Here is a 19400-nt window from a genome sequence, read left to right as displayed (position 1 = left end):
GTGTTTATTTTTTTCTTTCTTCTTCTTTCTAGTACTTACATATAAGAAGGTACATAAGTGACTTAGAAGTTGCACAGTTCTATGACAACTTTCAAGCAGTAATGGCTTAGAAAAGGCAACCACAGCACTCCAGCACTACACACTGATTCATTTTTGTAAACATTTGTATCACTGTATCACTGTCATCACTGTCATCCCATTGTTCATTGATTTGCTCGAGCGGGCACCAGTAACATCTCCATTGTGAGACTTGTTACTACTGTTTTTGGCATATCGAATACAGCACGGATAGCTTGCCAGGCTCTGTCGTGCAGGCGAGATACTTTTGGTAGCTTGCTGGGCTCTCTGAGAGGGGCGAAGAATTGAACCTGGGTCGGCTTCGTGCAAGGCAAACGCCCTACCTGCTGTGCTATCGCTCCAGCAAACAATTAGGGAGGTTTTTTCCACTTTAGAGAGAGACCTTTTTTAGATTATGAGAATGATCACTTGTTTCCTAAGCTGAATTGTGCTGGCTTCCTGGAGAAGAAAGAAAACTCTGAAATAAATTTCTGAAGACAGGATTTGCCTTAGAAAAGGTGACAGTCATCCTGTGTGAGGAAGGAAACGATCTGAGGTAGTGGCAGGGAGGGATGTTTCATGAAACAAAAGTCTGACAACATGCATGCCTTCAGGAGGTAATTAATGAAGTCTTACATTGTACCCCTGGGAAAAAAGCCCATGTTTGTTATAAAGGGCCTGAAGAAATTGTTTTATTTTGAGAAATGTGAACTATGTCCCAGAATAGTTTCAGAACTGAAATCAATGTTATTCCATCTTACCTTCTACTGGGGGTTGTTGTTGTTGTTTTGGTTTTTTGCTTTTGGGGGGCCACACCCAGCAGTGCTCAGAGCTAACTCCTGACTCTGCCTCAGGGACCTGACGAGGTGCCAGGGATTGAACCCAGGCTGGCCAGGACACCCCAAGTGCCTCACCTGCAGTACTGTCCATCCAGCCCCTTTTCTTCTTTATTTGTGTGTTCTGAAGGTTAGCAAGCTCTTCCAGTCCCATCACTTCCTCATCCCAAATTCTAAATGACCCTTTCTTGGAGTGGTATCCACACATATGTCTGGTTTAGGAGCTGGAAGGAGACTCGGAAGTAGCATTGAGGAAGTCTGGGGGCCCCACTGGCAACTCTGAGACCACCGGGCCAGGGGTTCAGTACAAGGGCCTGGAGATCAATGCTGCCCAGTCCCTGCCGGGCCCAGGATTCCTGGGCACCTTTAGTGGTGCCAGAGGCCTCCAGTGCCACACCCAGCAGTCTTGGGTGGGGGGGGGGGTAAAGGTGGGGCCCTCGGACTGCATCTGGCAACGCTCAGGGGTCCGTGTGTTGGGAATCAAACCTGCATCAGGTGAATCCCAGGCACTGTCCCTAGCCTCTGGCCCCTGGCCTAGCCCCTCCATTTTGTTGTTCTTGTTGTTTGAGAAATTATATCTGAAAGAAGAATGGGTGCCCAGCTCCAGAATGTAGGTACAGTCAGCCCTCTGTGTCTGCCCATTTTGCATCTACAACTTCTGTCGGCTGGGGTGGGAAGAGGCACGTTCTGTACCCGGGCCTCTGGGAGCTGCAGCAGCGCTGAGTACAACCGACCTTCATTTCTCAGGAATATTTCCGGAGCCGTACAGCAGAACAACTCTTTCCGGAGCATTTGTACTGCACTGGATTTAATCGGTCCTACAGAAAGATTGGTAGGAAACAGGAGGATATGCGTGTGATAGGTAGTGACTGAGCTGTGTGTCCAGACAGTTCTGGAAAGTTCGAGCATCACGGACAGATTCTGAGCCAGTGTCCTGCAGATACCAAGGAACAACTTACTGGATTTATTAAGTTATCAGTTATACAGATGTCGCAGTGTCTTCCTTTTTTGCCTTTCATCCTAATCTGTACAGTTAAAAAGGAAAAGGATGAAGTACACAATATTTCTCAATAAGTTTATCTCCATTTTACGTAATAAATGATGAAATATATGCAGATAGTAGTTTCTTCATTTTGCATCAAGTAGTAATCATTTCTTACACTTTTGCTTAGCCCAGTCTAGTAATAATCTGAACTATCTTCCAGCAAATAAAGTTCATCAGAGGCCAGAGCGATAGTATAGCAGATAGGACGTTTGCCTTGCACACAGCCAACCCGGGTTTGATTCCCCAGCATCCCATATGGTCTCCCAAGCACCACCAAAATGCATGAGTGCAGAGCCAGGAGTAACCCTTGAGCATCGCCAGGTATGACCCAAAGAGAAAAAATATAAATAGATAATTTTTTAAATGTTAAAAAAAATAAAGTTCATCATTATTGGGGTAGAGTACTGAGTTTTTCACAGTACTGAGTGTCCACAGCAGAGGGATTCAGGTACTTATATTGCACACAGCTCACCCCGGTTTGATCCCCACTAGCGCATATGGTCCCCTGAGCCCCATTAGGGGTGATTCCTGAGCACACTCAGGTGTGGCCCAAAAACAAAAAGCAAAGCAAGAAGAATAAGAAGAAATGCGTAATTAAATTCTCTCTGCCTGATGACTTTGTTTGCAGAGAAGCAGCTCTTTCCAGCTCTCCCCCAAATGCTGCCTCAACTTTGATGGCACGATGGGCCTGGGCCGTTACTTTCACAAGTCCATCCCCCTTCGGGTGCTCCCAGTAGCCACAGCATCAGGGACAGGAGCTGCATGCTTGGACCCTACTGGTGTTTCTATGTTTAACTCACTGTTGAAGGGTACAACACCTTCGGGGTGGGAGGGGCGGTGCGTTGACCTGAGGTTACTTCGTGAGCATCTCCAGAGCTTCCACACTCCCCTCTCAGTTGTGAGGGATAACAGAGACTCCCATGAGGGATTCACTGCCCTAGCTGCAGAACGAGGCAGGCAAGGCTTGACTGCACCCTTTCTCCTTGGAGGACACTGCTCTTCTGGCCGGCCCTTTAACATCCAGAACTTTCCCAGCCAGAGCTCTCGGGGTCTCTCAGGATCCATCTCCTCTCCCCATCTGTATGGCTCTAGCGCAGTATCTGCCTTATTCAGGGCCCAGCTCTGTGCAAATAGCAGTTTACCTTGCACCGGTGAGAGGCATCACCTCACATTGTCGGTGCTGCTATGTTATGCAACCAGCTAGTAAAGTACATTTTAGGCCAGACTTTGTCCCTGTATAGACAGAGAGATGAATTTAGTCTGCCCCCTCCCTTTTGTTTCGGTTTGGGGGCCACTTCCTGTGGTACTCGGGGATTACTCCTGGCGCTGTATTCAGGCATGACCCTGTGGGGTGCGAGGGATCGAACCCACGTTGGTTGTGTGCATAGCAGGTGCCCTACCCACTGTGCTGTCTCCCCAGTCCCTATTTCCTCATTTAAAAAAAGGGGGGGATTTCAAGGCCAGAAAGATGTAGCGATGGCCTAGCCCTGGACTGTTTGTATAACACCTGGGTGCCTGGGTTCCATCCTTCCATCCCCTCTACTGCTTTGTTCTCCCCAGAACAGGAAGGAGCAATCCCCTGAGGGACAAGACAGGACTGGCCTCTAAGCACCACCCAGCTCTGGCCAAGAGAGGGGAAAGGGTTTATCTCTCTCACACATAGAGGAAAGATCTTGAGAAGATTACATTAGTCATTTCTTTGCACACAGGTGGTCATTAAGCTTTCTTCAGCCAGCTCTCCACTCAGCTGCGTAGCTGTTTTGCTTTTGTCAAATCCTTCCTGTTTGCTGCCCATTCTCTGATGGACTAAAACCATCCCCGACAAGCACCCCCAGACGCGATTCCACATCTCTCCCAGTCTGGGCATTCTTGGATTCCTCCGGCGCTTACACACTACCTGAAATCTCTTATCAACATCACTCTTCCTCCCCAGGTTTATAGAAGGAACTTTATGAACAATTTTAAGATTCGTGGTCATCAATAATTCAGTGAATTAGTTCATTAAGTAGATTAAGTCTTGTCCAAATAGAATTTAGGAATTTTAATGTTCTTTGCTATTTCTGTTTCAAGGCTGATACGTCTGGTCTGTAATAACTGCTAACTGTAGGTGTAATTGATATTGTAAAGCATGGAAAAGATTATCTGATCAGGGGCCGAAGTGATAGCACAGCAGGTAGAGCTTTTGCCTTGCATGGTGGCCAACGCAGGTTCGATCCCCGGCATCCCATATGGTCCCCTCAGAATTGCCAGGAGTAATTCCTGAGTGCAGAGCCAGGAGTAACCCCTGAGCATTGCTGGGTGTGATCCAAAATGAGAAACAAAGATTATCTGATCGGGATTCACACAGTTGACATCATACCTTAAGCAACTTGAATATAAAAGACTATTAAGCTAGTTCAGCTTTCTGAATGGTGTTCCCATACTCCCCCCCAAAAAAAATTCTGTGGATTTTATTTTGTGATTCAATTCTTATTTTTTACTTTATCTATTATAATTTGAGTAACAATGTTACTATGGTGTTCAAGTTTGTGGTATTGATGACACAGTGCTCACTACTCTCACAAACCTCTGTACCATGACTATTAGACATGTCTAAACTAGTCTAAGTTAAAACGAGTCCTAATGAAAACATTTCACTTCTTGCTTTCTTTCTGTACATTTTATGCAGCAGGGTTGTTTTACTGCATGGATTCCTCACTTAAGAATGAAAAGTGGGTGTTTGCTTCAGCAGCACATCCACTAAAATTGGAAAAATACAGAGAAGATTAGCATGGTCCCTGCTAACGACACACAAATTTATTTTTTTTAATGAATAAGTTTCATATGTTTAAAAAATAAAATAAAAAGTGACTAGAGAGCCAACAATACTGCGAGCCAGAAATCCAAACCCTAACCATCAAACTTAATAGTGTGCCTGTCCAGGAGACAGGATGGGGTAGAAGGGAATCTGGGGACACTGGTGGACACATGTGGACACTGTCGGGGTGGGGGGAGGGTTAATGCTGAAATGTTGTACACCTGAAACTCAACAGTGAGTAACTGTGTAAGTCGTGGTACCTTAATATTTTTAATAGTAATATTAAAACTTCCTCTGAAAAAAAGTGAGAAGTGCTGGAAAGAGATTGCACAGGGTTAAGCCACTAGCTTTGCACATGGGTGACCCCATTTGATCTACAGTATCACATATGGTCTCCCCAAGCACAGCCAGGAGTGATCCTTGGTCACAGAGCTAGGGGTGAGTCCTGAGGTGTGACCCCAACACCAAAGGAGAGGGAAGAACGAGGGAAAAGTGGTTAGGAACTCACCAAGCTGTGTTTGCCACGAATCACCTGACACTGCAGAATTTCGCGTCCCACATTTCAGAGAATCAATTAATACCAGACTCTGTACTTAGAGTGAACTCGGTTGTGTATTCGGAATAATCACAAACTGATACAGTGGCTGTTGCTAAAATAGGTTATTATCAATTCATTGATTGTGCCCTCCCTCCAAAAAAAATTCTGAAATACTGCAAACCCTGCTTGTCTCATACTCATTTTTTTTTGTGCAATCACTAATAGCTTGTTTTAATTCAGGTAGCAGCGGTGAAATGTATCTTGTCTGTAAGTTTTCCATTGAAGACATTTTTCTTGTTGGGCTTGCCTCCTGGTGGGAGCACTGTCCGGAGATAATAGCACATCAATTCAGAAGTCTAATAGAATTGAGACCACAACAGGTTATCGGCAGGAAAAAGTACTTTATCATCCCACTCACTCACTGTGGCCCAGCTAGTTTCAACCTACTTGCTCTTTTGTTTTCATGCCCAAATATATAATTTACACTTTGATGTGGATGACTCACATGGGGGATGTTTAATTTTCTTATTTAAAATATTTTTCTCTAAAGCACATAGCATAAAGAATTTAAAGGTCTCAGTGAAGAGGCATATTAATGACTTGGAACCGGAAATATTTTCTTTCTACAATTCAGGTCTAAGTAAGAGAGCCAGAGAGCCTATCTAGAAGAGCTATTCAGTTTAGAGTTGCAATGGCTTTTTATTAGAAGCAACATTGCATTTTGAACAAACACTTGTTAGGGGAAAAAAATTGACCCACCCAAATTTTCTAGAGTCATTTATTTATTTTCAAAGTCATTAGTTATTTAAAAGGTAATCCACCACATGAAATTAGCAAAACTCCAAGACAAAAGTAGCATGGATGCCTTGAATGATGCAAAGTTTGGCTGCCTCAGTGTATGTGGCTTCTATTATTTCTTAAAACTGCTTGATTGCCATGGAGAAGCCTCTCTACACCCACAATCCCATTTGCTAATTTTTATTTTTCATTCTAAAGTTGAGCCAGTGTTCCTGCTGCCAGACTGGTTATTGAAGAAGTTCATTAAAAAACCAGTCGTCCAAATAACTTTTTTCTTTCCCCCACACCAGAATTTCTCTGTTCTCCTGCTCCTACCCTTGAAAGCGTGTTTTAAAATAATATATAAAGGATGAAAGAAGCAACTTTCTCTCTAGCTGTCATAATGAGACTTCAGTGTGGGACTTTTTTCCCCCCAATTATGTTGGAATTCTGCTCCCTCTGAACCTCAGGAAGAGAATTTTCTTTTCATCGTGTTGTTTTGTAGATCAGAAGCTAGCCCCGCTACCCTCTTGGTGGGGTGTGGTGGCCCATCCACGGTGGCCAGTCCCAGGAAGCCCTCCTGGACTACCTCTGTTTTATCCTCATCTTCAAAGAAGAAGAAAAGTTGGGGATCACACATGCTGTGTGAAAAATATTTTTATTTCTTTTTTCCTTTTTTAAAATAGCACATGATGTAGAAGGGGTGAGAAGTTCTCTGTGTGTGTGTGTATGTGAGTGTGTGTGTGTCTCGTGTGTGCGCGCACACACACGCTTATGCTAGTGCTTTTGAAATATTTAGAGTTGAGTTTTCTAGAAGCTTCTAGTCGATTGAGGGTGATTAGATGTAGCTCTTTCTCTCCTATCTAGATTTTGATACAGGTAATAAAGTCATCTTGAGAAGGGAGTAAAATTTAAAATAAAAAACTGGCAGAAAGGCTGTGAGTAGAGAAATAGTATTGTCTGTCAGGAAAATGCTAGTGAAACCACCCGAGCAGTTGTAAATATCCACACTGAATTATTAGCTGAGTTTCTGTGTGAATCACAAATCCAAATATTTATTTCAGAGAGGAAAGAGGAAAGGTTGCTTTATTTCAGAGAGGAAAGAAGAAAGAGGAACGACCTGAGTTTGTTCCCTGGCATCCCATATGGTCCCCCGAGCACCACCAGGAGTGAGTCCTGAGTGCAGAGACAGGAGTAACCCTTGAGCATCACCAGGTGTGACCCAGGAAGCCCCTCCCCCCAAAAAAGAGGCAAGATCATACCCTAAAGGAAGGTACTTGTGGAATAAGAGTGTGTTCGGGACAGGAGGCTACTTTATAAGCACATAGAAATATATTTAAATACGAAGGGGACCATGCAGGCGAGGACAGACCCCTCGTCTCATTTGAAGAAGGCTGCCAAGCAAACTTGGTAGTAAGGTAATGGTGAGATTTAGAAGGCTAGGGCCACCACTTTCTCAGCAAACAGTGAAACAAAAGGAGAGAACAATCAAACCGGATGCTGAACATTAAAAACGCAAAAGCTAGATAACTCGGAGCAAGGCAGACATTGACACGACCGCCAACACCAGACTCTGAAGACAGACATTCAGCGTGTCTGTTCTCTCATACTCTCATACTCCAGCCCAGACGCTGGAGTCCCATCGGGTACCAATTCCATTGATGCCACACTGGTTCCTTGAAGGGAGCTGGAGAATCAGGTCTTCAGCATGAGCTTTGGCATTTTTTCTGGACATGAAGCAGGGGGGTTGATGTTCAAGGGTAGCAGTTCAGATGTGGTCCCCCGACCAGCCTTACCCAACGGGCTGGGGTTTATCACCTAGCCCAAACCTGTAATGGCATGATTCAGCTGCTTGACCTGTTTTGTATACAGGAGTGCTGTGTAGGAGCTATCCCTGGTCTTGTGGGTGGCCTCTGGGTGGCTGCCCTTTGAAATTTCACAGCATCCTGGGCTATGACAGTGGGCAGGGTTCTGGCTTTGTCTGCAGCTGACCTGCATTCATTTCCCACCAGGAGTGATCCCTGAGCACAGCCAGGTCGGCCCAAAAACAAACAAAAGGAAAATTCATAGCATCCTCTGCAGACCCTTAGTTCATCAACCCTCACAAAGCTTGAGAGGTGGTGGGGGCTGGGGCAGAGGGACGGGTATTGTAAATTTCCTCTCTGATAGAGGCTTCTTACCAAATAGCCTATGTTTAACCCCACCTTGTAATGGGACCAGCGGGGGTCCCCTCTCTTACTCAGTTACAGACACAGTACTCAGTAGACATGCCATAAATCTTCCTATTGGCTTTAGAATATAGACAGTTGAGAATCTGATAGTGAAAAATTTAGTCCATGATAATAAAGTACAGATTTTCTGTGTTCAGAGGGCTTAAATCATGGTTAATCTTATCTTCCCGGTGTACCATATTCAAACATATGCTCGTAAGTAAATAAGAGATTTTTTTGTTTAAATTCTATAGTATTTCAGAAATATCCTGTCAATAGAATAGAAATAATCAATAGTTGATAGTTAGCAGTATGGGACATGAAGGCATTATAATAATGGGGAATGACCATTTTCCAGATGGTTTTAAGTTGAATTCTAGGCACCCCAACCTTTGTTTTGACAGCAGTGACTAAAGCTCTTTGGAACTCAGTAGTTAATTTTAGCCTTCATCTATTTCCAGGTAAATTTAATCCACGAGTGTGGGTGCATGTGCTTTAGATCTGAAAAATGTCATTTCAGAAGAGTTGTTTGATGTTGAGGAAATCTTGTGAGACCTTTAATAAGCCTCTTAAATCCAGAAAGTTGTATTTTGCCTGAAGGAAAAGGAACCTCTCTACCTTAAAATTTCCTTCGCTCTTAAGTGAGCCCTTCGGATTCTGAAGAGGTTGTGCCTCAAACAGAGTTCGGCTTCGCTTCTCCTGGGCCTTTGAAGTCAGAGCATCTAGCGGGAAACCAAGAGTCTGGAGTCTAGCAACATTTTTTATTGATTTGCCTAGAAATGTGGGCATGGGGCAGGCAGAGAGACGTTTCATTTGCATCGTTCACTTGTAGTTTGTTGGAAATGACCCTCTTCGTGCCCTCCGAGAATGAAAGGAAAGAAAGAAAAGCGCCGCCTTGCCTGTGTGTTGGGCCTTTCTCCCCAGGTGTTAGAACAGGTCGAGACAATAGATTCGTTTCACAGGTGCCGAGTTTCACTGTTGGAAGCCTGTGCTGTGCCTTTGAGGGACAGAAAGGGAACACTAAATACCCCGCTCGCTGTATTCCAATCATTGGCGTTGTTTGTTCGCGAAATCGGTTTTTAACGCTATATGAAATATTGAAGAAGAAAGAAACCTCTTTTCCGAGCAGAGTGCCAATTACGAAGTGAAGCTAATTAGAATTTCATTCAGTGGCTCAGCACTTTGCTTTTTGACCTTTATTTTCTCTCCGAGTGTCCCGACAAGAAAATGACTCCGGCTCCCGTGAATAATGCAGAAGCACGATTTCCAGCCTGCGTTTCCTTCGGGGCCTTCTGATAGCCACGCTCGGAGAGGAATCCTGCCTTCATGTGCCTCTCCTGAGTGGAAACTGGCTGTTCACCTATTTCCTAGCAACTCAGCTTCGTCATCTCTCAGATTGAATTTTGTACTTGGTGTCAATCCGTTGATCTGATGTATAATACAGAAAAGTGCCATGAGGAGGGGGCCGGGGAGACAGCTCAGAGGACTGGGGCGCAGGGCTGGCATTCACAAGGCCACAAACTTGATCTCTGGCATAACCCTGCCCCCAAATACATTCAGGGCAGTCCTGGTGACCCCTAAACTGTCATCCCCAAGCAGTACCTCATTCCCAGGGCTGGGCATTGAGCCATCTGGCCTGTACCACTGTGCCAGGTATTATTGGGAATAGGCCCAGGGCCCCCTGAGCTCGGCCTGGCAGTACCCCCAAAAGGCACACTAGAATTTGTTTCCTCAAATTCGATCGTTTCCATTCTGGCATGATTGTGAACATGGTGGTTACTTAGAAAACCAGATCAAGCCAAAGTAAGGAATGACTGGGATATAAGGCGTTCCTTCTAGGCAGTGGAAGGTGGAGGGGGAGGGTTAGAAGAAGCACTTGTAATAAAGCTGAGGCATGTGGGTGGGGATTGCAGCTGAAGATGTGAAGATAATCTAGTATCCATTGCAGGTGCAGTATTTAAACCATGGCATTCTGTGGAGCGTAGAAAATGCAGGATGAAAATTAACTTGGGGGCTCGGGAGAGGGCTCAGAAGTCTGGGGCACAGGCTTTGCATGAGGGAGCCTGGGGCTCAATCTCCAGGACCATGTGGACCCCAAGCACGACCCAGGTTGGGGAGGAGAGGGGGAGATGATGTACTTTTGCCTCTTCTCTGACAAATACATTAAAAAGCAGATGTGACAGTTCAGGAGGCCAGATGAGAAAGCCTTTCTCCATTCCAGAAAAAAAGGAAACAGTGGGAAGGACAGAAATGGAGGTTCAGTCACAAGGTCGGTCCTGGGTGACCCCAAGTCCATCAGACAGAGAGCCCTCTGGGAGAAAGGCACCGAAGGACCACAAGACTGAGACTAGACAGGCAGCAAAGATGAGGCAAGTCGACCTTTGTCCCTACTGACTTTAAATGGGTGACGTGGCCTGTGAAAGAGTATAGAATCGCATCCATTGGAAGTAGGAGCCAGCCAGAGATCTAGAAACGGGGCTTAAAGTGCTTGCCTTACATGCAGCCAGTTCCAGCTCAGTTCCCAGCACCACGTATAGGATCCTGAAGCACTTTTGGGAATGATCCATGAGCACAGAACCAGGCGTAAGTCCTGTGCACAGTAAGGGGTGGCCCAGAATCAAAAGAAAAAGAAGCTAGGGGGGTTAGAAAGAGAGGTCAAGAGGATGCACAGAGGTTGATCCTGGAGACCCCCATGGTCTGCCAAACGTGGCTAGCAGCACCCCCCCACCCCCAAGCCCCAAACCAGAGCAGCCCCCTGAGTGACTCTGTAACTTGTTCTGGGAGCGGGATTTCCATATTCATGTATCAGTGCATTAAATATTTGTGGACTTTGAGACATTAACTGAACATTTATGGCATTGGACCTGGAAACAGTGAGATGGAAGTCTGGAGCTTGAAGCTGAACTAAGCATTAATCATGAGGCTCACACTTCAGTATTTGAAAGTTGATTGATTGCCATGGAAAGGAGTGAGCGATAGTCAGGGGAGAGGGGGCTTGCCTTGGATACAGCTGGCCTAGGTTTGGTCTTCAGCATCCCAGAAGGTCCTCTAGCCCTGCTGGGCATAATTCCTGGGTGCAGAGTCAGGAACAAGCCCTGGGCACTGTCAGGTGTGCCCCTCTCCAGAGAAAAAAAAAGGAAAAGAGGGAGGGAGGGCGCTCATGGCATCTCATCTGAATAGAAAAATGACCAGATTCCCAGTAAGTCCAAAAAAAATAAATGTTGTCCACCCTCTCAGAGATGTTTATGTCAAGCTCTTCTCCTACTCCACTCAAGGTCTGAGAGAGAGAGAGAGAGAGAGAGAGAGAGTGTATTTTAACATACCTAGGGTCAGGTCTAATTTTCCCTCAAAACGACTGCCTCAGATACATGGCTCCTCTTCCCAGAGAGAGGTTTTCAGTGCCACTAGCATCCGTGACAAGTGGTTTGGAATCACCTGTGTTTCAGCCAGGTGATTCCAAACCAGATTCAGCCAGATCTCAGGGTTGCATTTGCTCAGATTTCACGGCCTCTTGAGCCTCATTCTTGGAAGAACGAGGATCTTGAAATTCAGGATCACCAAATCCCATGTTTCTGGTGGATTATGAACGCAAATTTTGCAAATTTTAGTCAATGTCTGTTTTTGTGGTTGTTTTGGGGGTGAGGGGTTGTTTATGTCACACCCAGCGATCCTCAAGGCTCACTCCTGGCTCCACGCTCAGAGATCACTTCCCAAAGGCTCTGGGAACCATATGGGATGCCGGGGATTGAACCTGAGTTGGCCACGTGCAATGCCAATGCCCTCCCCACTATCCTGCCTTCTCTGGCCCTGATGTCTGATTTAAAGTCGAAATCTGTCTTGTTCTATGTTGTCATGTGTGTGTGTGTGTGTGTGTGTGTGTGTGTGTGTGTGTGTGTGTGTGTGTGTGTGTTTGGAGCTGAACCTTTTTTTTTTTTTAATGATTCCTTTTTGTGTTAGCTTAGGGAATGGAGTTACAACTGTGATACTGTTTGTGTATTTATCCTGTTTATGTTTTGATGAATCAAAGTACAAAAGTCCTGCACCCCTCCACCACAAAGTGTTTGAGTGCCTCCAGCCTGGTGCCTCTGTCGCTTCTCATCCACCTCCCCAGAATCCCCCGGACTCCAGTTCCAATCCCACTTCCCGTTGAGAAATGACCCAAATAACTTGAACTAAAACACACAGATTTTCATCCACTGCCTCTGATTCCCGTTCTCCTCCCACCTCCCAGCTTGAAAATATTTTCCCCGCCTGGAGTGAACCCCCTTTTCTCTCTCCCCCGGTTCTGCTCTCTAGACCCCAGCCTTCCTCCCGCCCCCCGGGATCTCAGGCCCCCCCTCAAGCATGTGGCCTATGTCTGCATCTTGTCTCCCCCCACGGAGGCCACGAGGCTGGGCGGCTGCTGGGATTCAGATGTGATGCGGGCCAGAGAGGTGTCCCGGGGGGAAAAGACACACTTGAAACTGCGTGAAGGAAAACTGGACACCCCCATCCCAGCCAGCCGCTGAGCTGGGCAGTGGCCAGCAGTCATGTTGCTTGGAAGACGGGAATGTGTTGATGGAGGGCTTGAAGGAGACGAGGGCAGTGGGAAAGCTGGCCGGCTGCATGGGTCTGCCCGTCCTGATACTTGCCTCCTCCAGCAGGACCCGAGTTGCCGCCTTCCCGTTGTCTTTCGGGATGCTTTCCTTGGGAGTTAGCCTTCGGGTGGTGGGCCACTCTGGAGGTTACTACAGACATTGGGATCCTTGCCCCCGAGGTGTTCATCCTTGTCCCGCACCCCCCTCCAACCTCCCGTGAGCTGACTTGGGGTCTGCAGTCGTTTCCTTCATTTTTGTCTGCTGCCTGCTTGGCATCTCTGAATCCCGAGTCGGAGTGGGATCATCTGCTGTTTGCCTTTCTCCGTGTGACTGACCTCACTGAGCAGAACCTGCTCCAGTTTCGCTCTTCTTTTTCGTTTACAGAATTGGGCAAAATTTTTTTCTTAATTGAATCACCATCAGATACACAGTTACAAAGCTGCTCGTGGTCAGGTTTCAGTCATACAGTGTTGCAACACCTGTCCCTCCACTAATGTACCTTTTTCCTACCATCAATGTCCGGGGTTTCCCTCTTGCCACCACCCAGCCTGCTAATATAGCAGGCACTATCCTTCTCTCTGTCTGTCTGTCTGTCTGTCTCTCTCTCTCTCTCTCTCTCTCCCTCCTTCTATCTCCCTCCCTCTCTCTCTTCCTCTTACTCACTCCCTCTTTCCCTCTCTCCCTTTCTCTCTCCCTCTCTCTCCCTCTCCCTCTTCCTCCCCCACTCTCTTTTTCCCTCTCCCTCTCCTTCTCCCTCCATCCCTTCTTTTGGTCACTATGGTCTGCAATACAGATACTGAGAGGTTATCGTGTTTATTCTTTCACCTGTTTTCAGCACACAGTTCTTATCCAGCGTGACCATTTCCAGCTGTCTTTGTGATAATGGTCCCTTCTGTATCCCAGCTGCCCTCTCCCCCAGCTCTTGAGGCAGGCTTCCAACCATGGACCAGTCCTCCTGGCCCTTGTTCTACTGTCCTTATTAGTCTCGTCTTATATTGTTTGTTTGTTTGTTTGTTTTTTGTATCTCACACATTAGTGCGATCATTCCCTGTCTATCCCCGGTTCCATCCCACTGATGGCCAAAGGCAAGATCTCCTCTGACAGCAGATGGCATTGTCTTCCCAGCACAGCTTCTTGATCCTTGGACACATGGATTGTTTCTGGGTCCAGGCTGTTGTAAATAGCACAGCACCAAACATAATTGTGCATATTTGGGTGGGGGCGGGAGGGGGGCTTAAGGGGGATGGGACCACACCTAGTGGTGCTCATGGCTTTACTCCTGGCTCTGTGTTAAGAGGGCACTCTTGGTGGTGCTCGGGGGACTTATATGTGGTATTGGGAATGAAGCCGGGAAGGCTGTATACAAGGCAAGCATGTGGATCCCTACACTCTCTACTGCCCCTGCATTTGTCTTTTTCAATTTTTGGTGTTCTGTGGCTGACTACGAGAATTAGAATGGCCGCATCACATCGATGCATTTGCAATATTTGAGCAATCATTTGCTCTCTCTTGCAGAGACGCTGGGCCAGCAGCCAGTGAGGGGTCCTTTCTTTCCCTCCACATCCCTGGCCATAGCTTGCTTGGGGGCCTGTGGAGAGAAGCCTTTCTTCTTAGCAGCATTGTCTCATTCTCTAGGGCGTTGGAAGGGATGCTCAGTTTGAGCACACCATGGACCCACTGGCCATTGCATGTCTCTTGGGGCTGGAACGATAGCACAGCAGGGAGGGCATTGACCTTGCTCGCGGCCGACCCGGGTTCAATTCCCAGTATCCCACATGGTCCCCCGAGCACCGACAGGAGTAATTCCTGAGTGCAGAGCCAGGAGGGACCTCGGTGATGGATAAATAAGTAAATAAATAAATAAATAAAATACATTGCATGTCTCTTGGATTGGATTGACACACAATGAGAAGATCTCTTCAGCTCTTCTCCCTTTTTTGATGGGGCTGTTTCCTTGTAGTTGAGTTTCATGAGTTGTCAGGAAGTGTGTGCGTGTGTCTGTGTGTGTGTCTGTGTGTCTGTGTGTTCTAACATATGCTTCACGTACCCTTTCATGCCTCCAGGCTTGGTTCTAGGAAGATGTTCTCTGGTTCCTTCTCTTCTCCTCTCCTCTCCATCTGCCCCAGCAGTGTTCGCTTCCCCGTTATCTTGGCAACAGCTAAAAATATAACTGGTTTACATCTCTGGAGCACTGCCCAGCTCACTATGGCCAGGCGTGATAGTATTGGTTGATGGAAGGTCGATTTGACCGTTTCCGTGTGCATCCAGAAAGTGAATCACCCCACTGCCATCCAGCGTACCCAGGGTAACCCCCTAGAGTCCTGAGCACACACAGGGTGATCAGCTAGTGAGATAGTTTGGCTACACAGAATGTGAAGGCTTTTGTTTTGTTTGGGGACCATATCCGGTGGTGCTCAGGCTTCCTCTTAACTCTGTGCCCGGGGATCACTCCTGGCAGGTTCAGGAAACCATATGGGGTGCCGGGGATCGAACTTGGGTCAGTCATGTGCATGACAAGCATCCTACCTACATAATTAGTCTGTCCCTGAAGAAGTTCTTGGAGGCATTTCCCAAAGCAAAATCCCCAAGTGGGTTTAGTTCAGGAAATTATATGACGGTCATTTCCTGGAATATGGGTATGGAAAGGGACAGCAAATTATCTGGATGCCTAAAACCTGCACTGTGCCTCCAGACTCCATCTCTTTTGTGGGAGCCTCTTCAATGAATTGGGATGTTCGTATGTTTGGGGGTTAAGCTATTCTCTGAATGTAGAACGTTTCAAAATGCATGAACTGTGTGGCGTGAGGTGGGGCGGTGTGGAAGGAAAAGGCAGGAACACGCACCTTAGGCGGCCCTTCACCCGGGGTTCGCGTGTTTTAACCAGAATTTGTGTCCTGACAATGCGCTTCTCCCATTCCACAGGCATTTCCTATTCAAAACAGGAACAGGGACGACGCCGCTGTTCAGTACTGCAACCCCGGGCTACACAATGGCTTCTGGCTCCGTCTATTCGCCGCCGACACGGCCACTACCCAGAAACACCCTATCAAGAAGTGCATTTAAGTTCAAGAAGTCTTCGAAGTACTGTAGCTGGAAGTGCACGGCGCTGTGTGCCGTAGGGGTCTCCGTGCTCCTGGGAATCCTCCTGTCCTATTTTATAGGTAAGAACCCGGACTTGACCTTGCTTTCTCTGCCCATCAGGCCTGGGGTATTGTTGTGACGTTTTTTTTCACTCCATGTATTTGGCCAAGATGTCTCTTACAAAGTGCCATTTTATTGGGAGGTGGGGAGGATGTGATATGTTCAGCACTGCAGTCTTTTTTTTTTTTTTTGGCTTTTTTGGGTCACACCTGGCAATGCTTGGGGGTTACTCCTGGCTCTGCATTCAGGAATCACTCATGTTAGTGTTCGGGGAACCCTATGGGATGCTGGGGATTGAACTCGAGTCGGCAGCATGCAAGGCAAATGCCCTCCTTGCTGTACGATGACTTCGGCCTCCCAGCACTGCGGTCTTGTGAGTTTTAGCCTCCATAGAAAATTCATATTTGCATCAGTCCTGCCCTCCAAATGATGTTCTTCGTGTGCGTCGGATCTAACCCGCTCAAAATATGGCTGGCTCTGTGGCATTTCACATACCTCCCTGGCAGGACTGAGCACCCCGAAGGCATTGCCTGCCAGAACGCAGCCCCTGGGGAATTCTCTGCTCTGTGTGATGTTCCAAACCATGTCTTTCAGCCAACTCAGCTATCTCGGGGGGGCCCCCAGCTCATCATTCATGACCCCCACCTCACGCTCTCCAGGGGCGCTCTCTAGGGGATCCATAAAACAGGATCCATAAAACATCCATAAAACAGGGGATGGATGTATTCGTGCTCACCTATGTGGAGTTTTTTTTTTTATCTTTTCTCGTGTAGTATCGATCACACTTTTTTTCATTCGCTGGTAACCCGAACGAAAGAAGGATGCTGCGAAGAGAAGTTGTAAATATTCCTCTGGGTTAACTGTTGCCTGCCCGGAAGGAGCCCTCAAGCCCTTGGTAGTGGCTCTGAGCAGAGTTTGATCTGCTTCTCAGTGGATGGCTAGCCCTGCCTCAGCACTTGGCCCTGCTGTCCAGCGAGCTAACTCATGGGCCCTGTGACGTATTCAGCCAGCCCGGCAGCTGGCGGGGTGAGGTGCCTCCAGAATGCTCTGTGATGTCCTGGGTAAATGTGCACCTGGAAAAGAGCATGGGACGTGGGGTGTTAGGCTTCAGCGGCTCTTTGCTCACCAACCAGTTTCCACCATTGCCTTCCACACACCTTGGTGGTAAATTGGGACCGAGCCAATGTAGTTGAGTTATCGCATTTAGGAGGAAAACGGAATTTTAGAGCCACCGGGTTCTGTCTCAGGAATGCAAGGCGATATGTGACACGAGATTACTTCCAACTCGTGGCACATGGCAGACAGGACTGACAATCTGGGACAGCCTCAGTGTCTCCTCAGAGAGCTTCCTCCTGCACCCTGGGTTCCCCAGTAGAAGGGAAAGCAAGTCGAACCCCTTTTGTTCTTCTCCATCTCTGTTAACTCCCTCCTTGGAAAAGAGATCCAATCAGGTATCAATAAGCTTGTCCCTTGGCTGAAACCACACATGCCCAGGACTGTCTGCAGTGGGACTCACAGGGTCCCAGGTCAGTGGGGACTGTTCCTGCATCTGGAATCAGCTGTTCAAAGAACCAACTCAAGTTAGCACCATCCATTATTTGTATATGCCTGCAGTGTGCCGAGGAATTGCTCGGTGGTTCTGAAATGCAGTGCATGTCATGAAATATACCCCAGCTGCAAATAGGATGTAATCCATTAAGCATGCATAGTTGGAGGTGATTTGGGAATTTTTGTTTGTTTGTTTGTTTGTCTTTTTGGATCACACCCAACAATGCTCAGGGGTTACTCCTGGCTCTGCCATCAGGAATCACTCCGAACATATAGGATGTCAGGGATCAAACCGGGTTGACTGTGTACAAGGCAAATGCCCTCCCCTCTGTACTATAGCTCCAGCCCCCTCGAGATTATTTGGTTTGAACTACAGTGCATACCAGTCCCCCAGATAAACATGTCAGGGCCGGAAATCTGTGTCTTCGTTGGCAGTGGTGCTTGGGCACCCTTCCAAGCACCAAGTCTTCTCTCCCACCAATTGAAGATTTGGGATTTTCATTCAGTTTGGGGGCCACATCTCGGTGTGCTCAGGACTTACTCCTGGCTCTGTGCTCAGGGATCACTCCTGGCAAGCTTTAGAGGCTATGTGTGGTACTGGGAACTGAACCCAGGTCATCCTTATGCAAGGCAAGTGCTCTACCCATTGTAGACTCTCTGGCCCCTGTTGAAGAGTTTGAATATTAGCTTCGATGTCATTGAATGACTCTTACATTCTGCGCCTGGCAGGTCACAGTATTTCAGAGCGAGATTTGATCCTTGTTGCTTGTGAGACCAATGCTTTTTTTCAAGGATCCATAGTTGAATAGTCACATATCAGAATTCTAAGTAAAATCAAAACATTACCTTCCCCCCTACCCCAAAATGCCTGTTTTTACTGCTGCCTGATTCTGACTCACACCACAAACATAAATGTCTCACTTTGGTTTTATTTTCTCCCACATGGCAACATACAGATGATGCAGTTAATATACCTCTGAGCCCTAGTCAATTCAGCAGCTACTTATTGAGCATTTTTTATGATCTAGTTATTGTGCTGGAAATTACAGCGATGCCATCCAAGTGTTATCTGGCTAGAATTACTTCTCTCATCAAAGAATTATCTCCTGCTTCCGTTGCGTTCATTCCACACACATCATCTTAGAATCAGCATTGTTCTTCACGTGCTCCGATGATCATCCTAATCCTGGGATGATTTTGTGTGTGTGTGTGAATCAGGGACAGAATTTCATTTCTTCACCAGGTCGCCCAAGAGCTCCCACCTTTGCCCTTGAACAGCAAGAGTGGGAGATTGTGGATTGAGTGTGTGAGGCAGGGCCGCAGAGAGCAGGGTAGATGTGCCTGCTCACCCCCAGAAAGAAAGGCAGAGCAGCGTCACCGACAGTGCAATCTCTAATAAAAGTGCTGCCCTCTTGAGCCCAGTTCTCTCATCCCCTTCTCTCTGGCCCAACAGCAGGGGAAAGACAAAGTAAAGCAATGCCTTGAGGCAGTCTCTCCTGGGGAGTTTGCTGGCTTACTCTTCCGGTCAGGGGAAGAGAAGATAGGAGAAGAAAGCTGAAGGGGTTTGCGCAAGAAGACTTTCTGTGAAATGGTCCAGGTGACTTAGCGACGGGGGAGAAGGCACAGGGATTGAAATGCTTTCTAGAAACACCAGAAACTCAAGGCAGGCCTCTAAGGAAAGGAAAATTGACTCCCAGAGATGACCACTGCAAAGTGTTCACCTTGCTTTTCCCTGCTTATGCACTAGAATAGATTATCTTAGTCTAGTAGCTGTATGATATTAGTTTATGCTATATATTATGTATATATATTATGTAATATATAGCTTATGCTATATATTACATAGATATCATGAACATAGAGTCTCTATACTT

The 19400-nt window shown here is 46.9% G+C and overlaps 1 protein-coding gene and 1 pseudogene across 6 annotated transcripts in view; both read left to right on the top strand.

Annotated features, from left to right (window-relative positions):
• TENM3 (teneurin transmembrane protein 3) overlaps positions 1-19400 on the top strand; it is a 1301134-nt gene that overhangs the window by 1113597 nt on the left and 168137 nt on the right. For all 6 annotated transcript variants that reach the window (XM_055131945.1, XM_055131963.1, XM_055131957.1 and 3 more), the window contains one exon: positions 15760-15998. In XM_055131945.1, coding sequence (XP_054987920.1) covers positions 15760-15998 — 239 coding nt within the window. The remainder of the gene's footprint in view (positions 1-15759; positions 15999-19400) is intronic.
• Positions 4654-4745, top strand: LOC129401420 (U6 spliceosomal RNA; annotated as a pseudogene).

Source organism: Sorex araneus, chromosome 1, assembly GCF_027595985.1.
Source record: "Sorex araneus isolate mSorAra2 chromosome 1, mSorAra2.pri, whole genome shotgun sequence".
NCBI classification, from domain to species: domain Eukaryota; kingdom Metazoa; phylum Chordata; class Mammalia; order Eulipotyphla; family Soricidae; genus Sorex; species Sorex araneus.
Note: the sequence above shows the minus strand (reverse complement) of the source record. Positions and strands in the feature narration are given on the sequence as shown.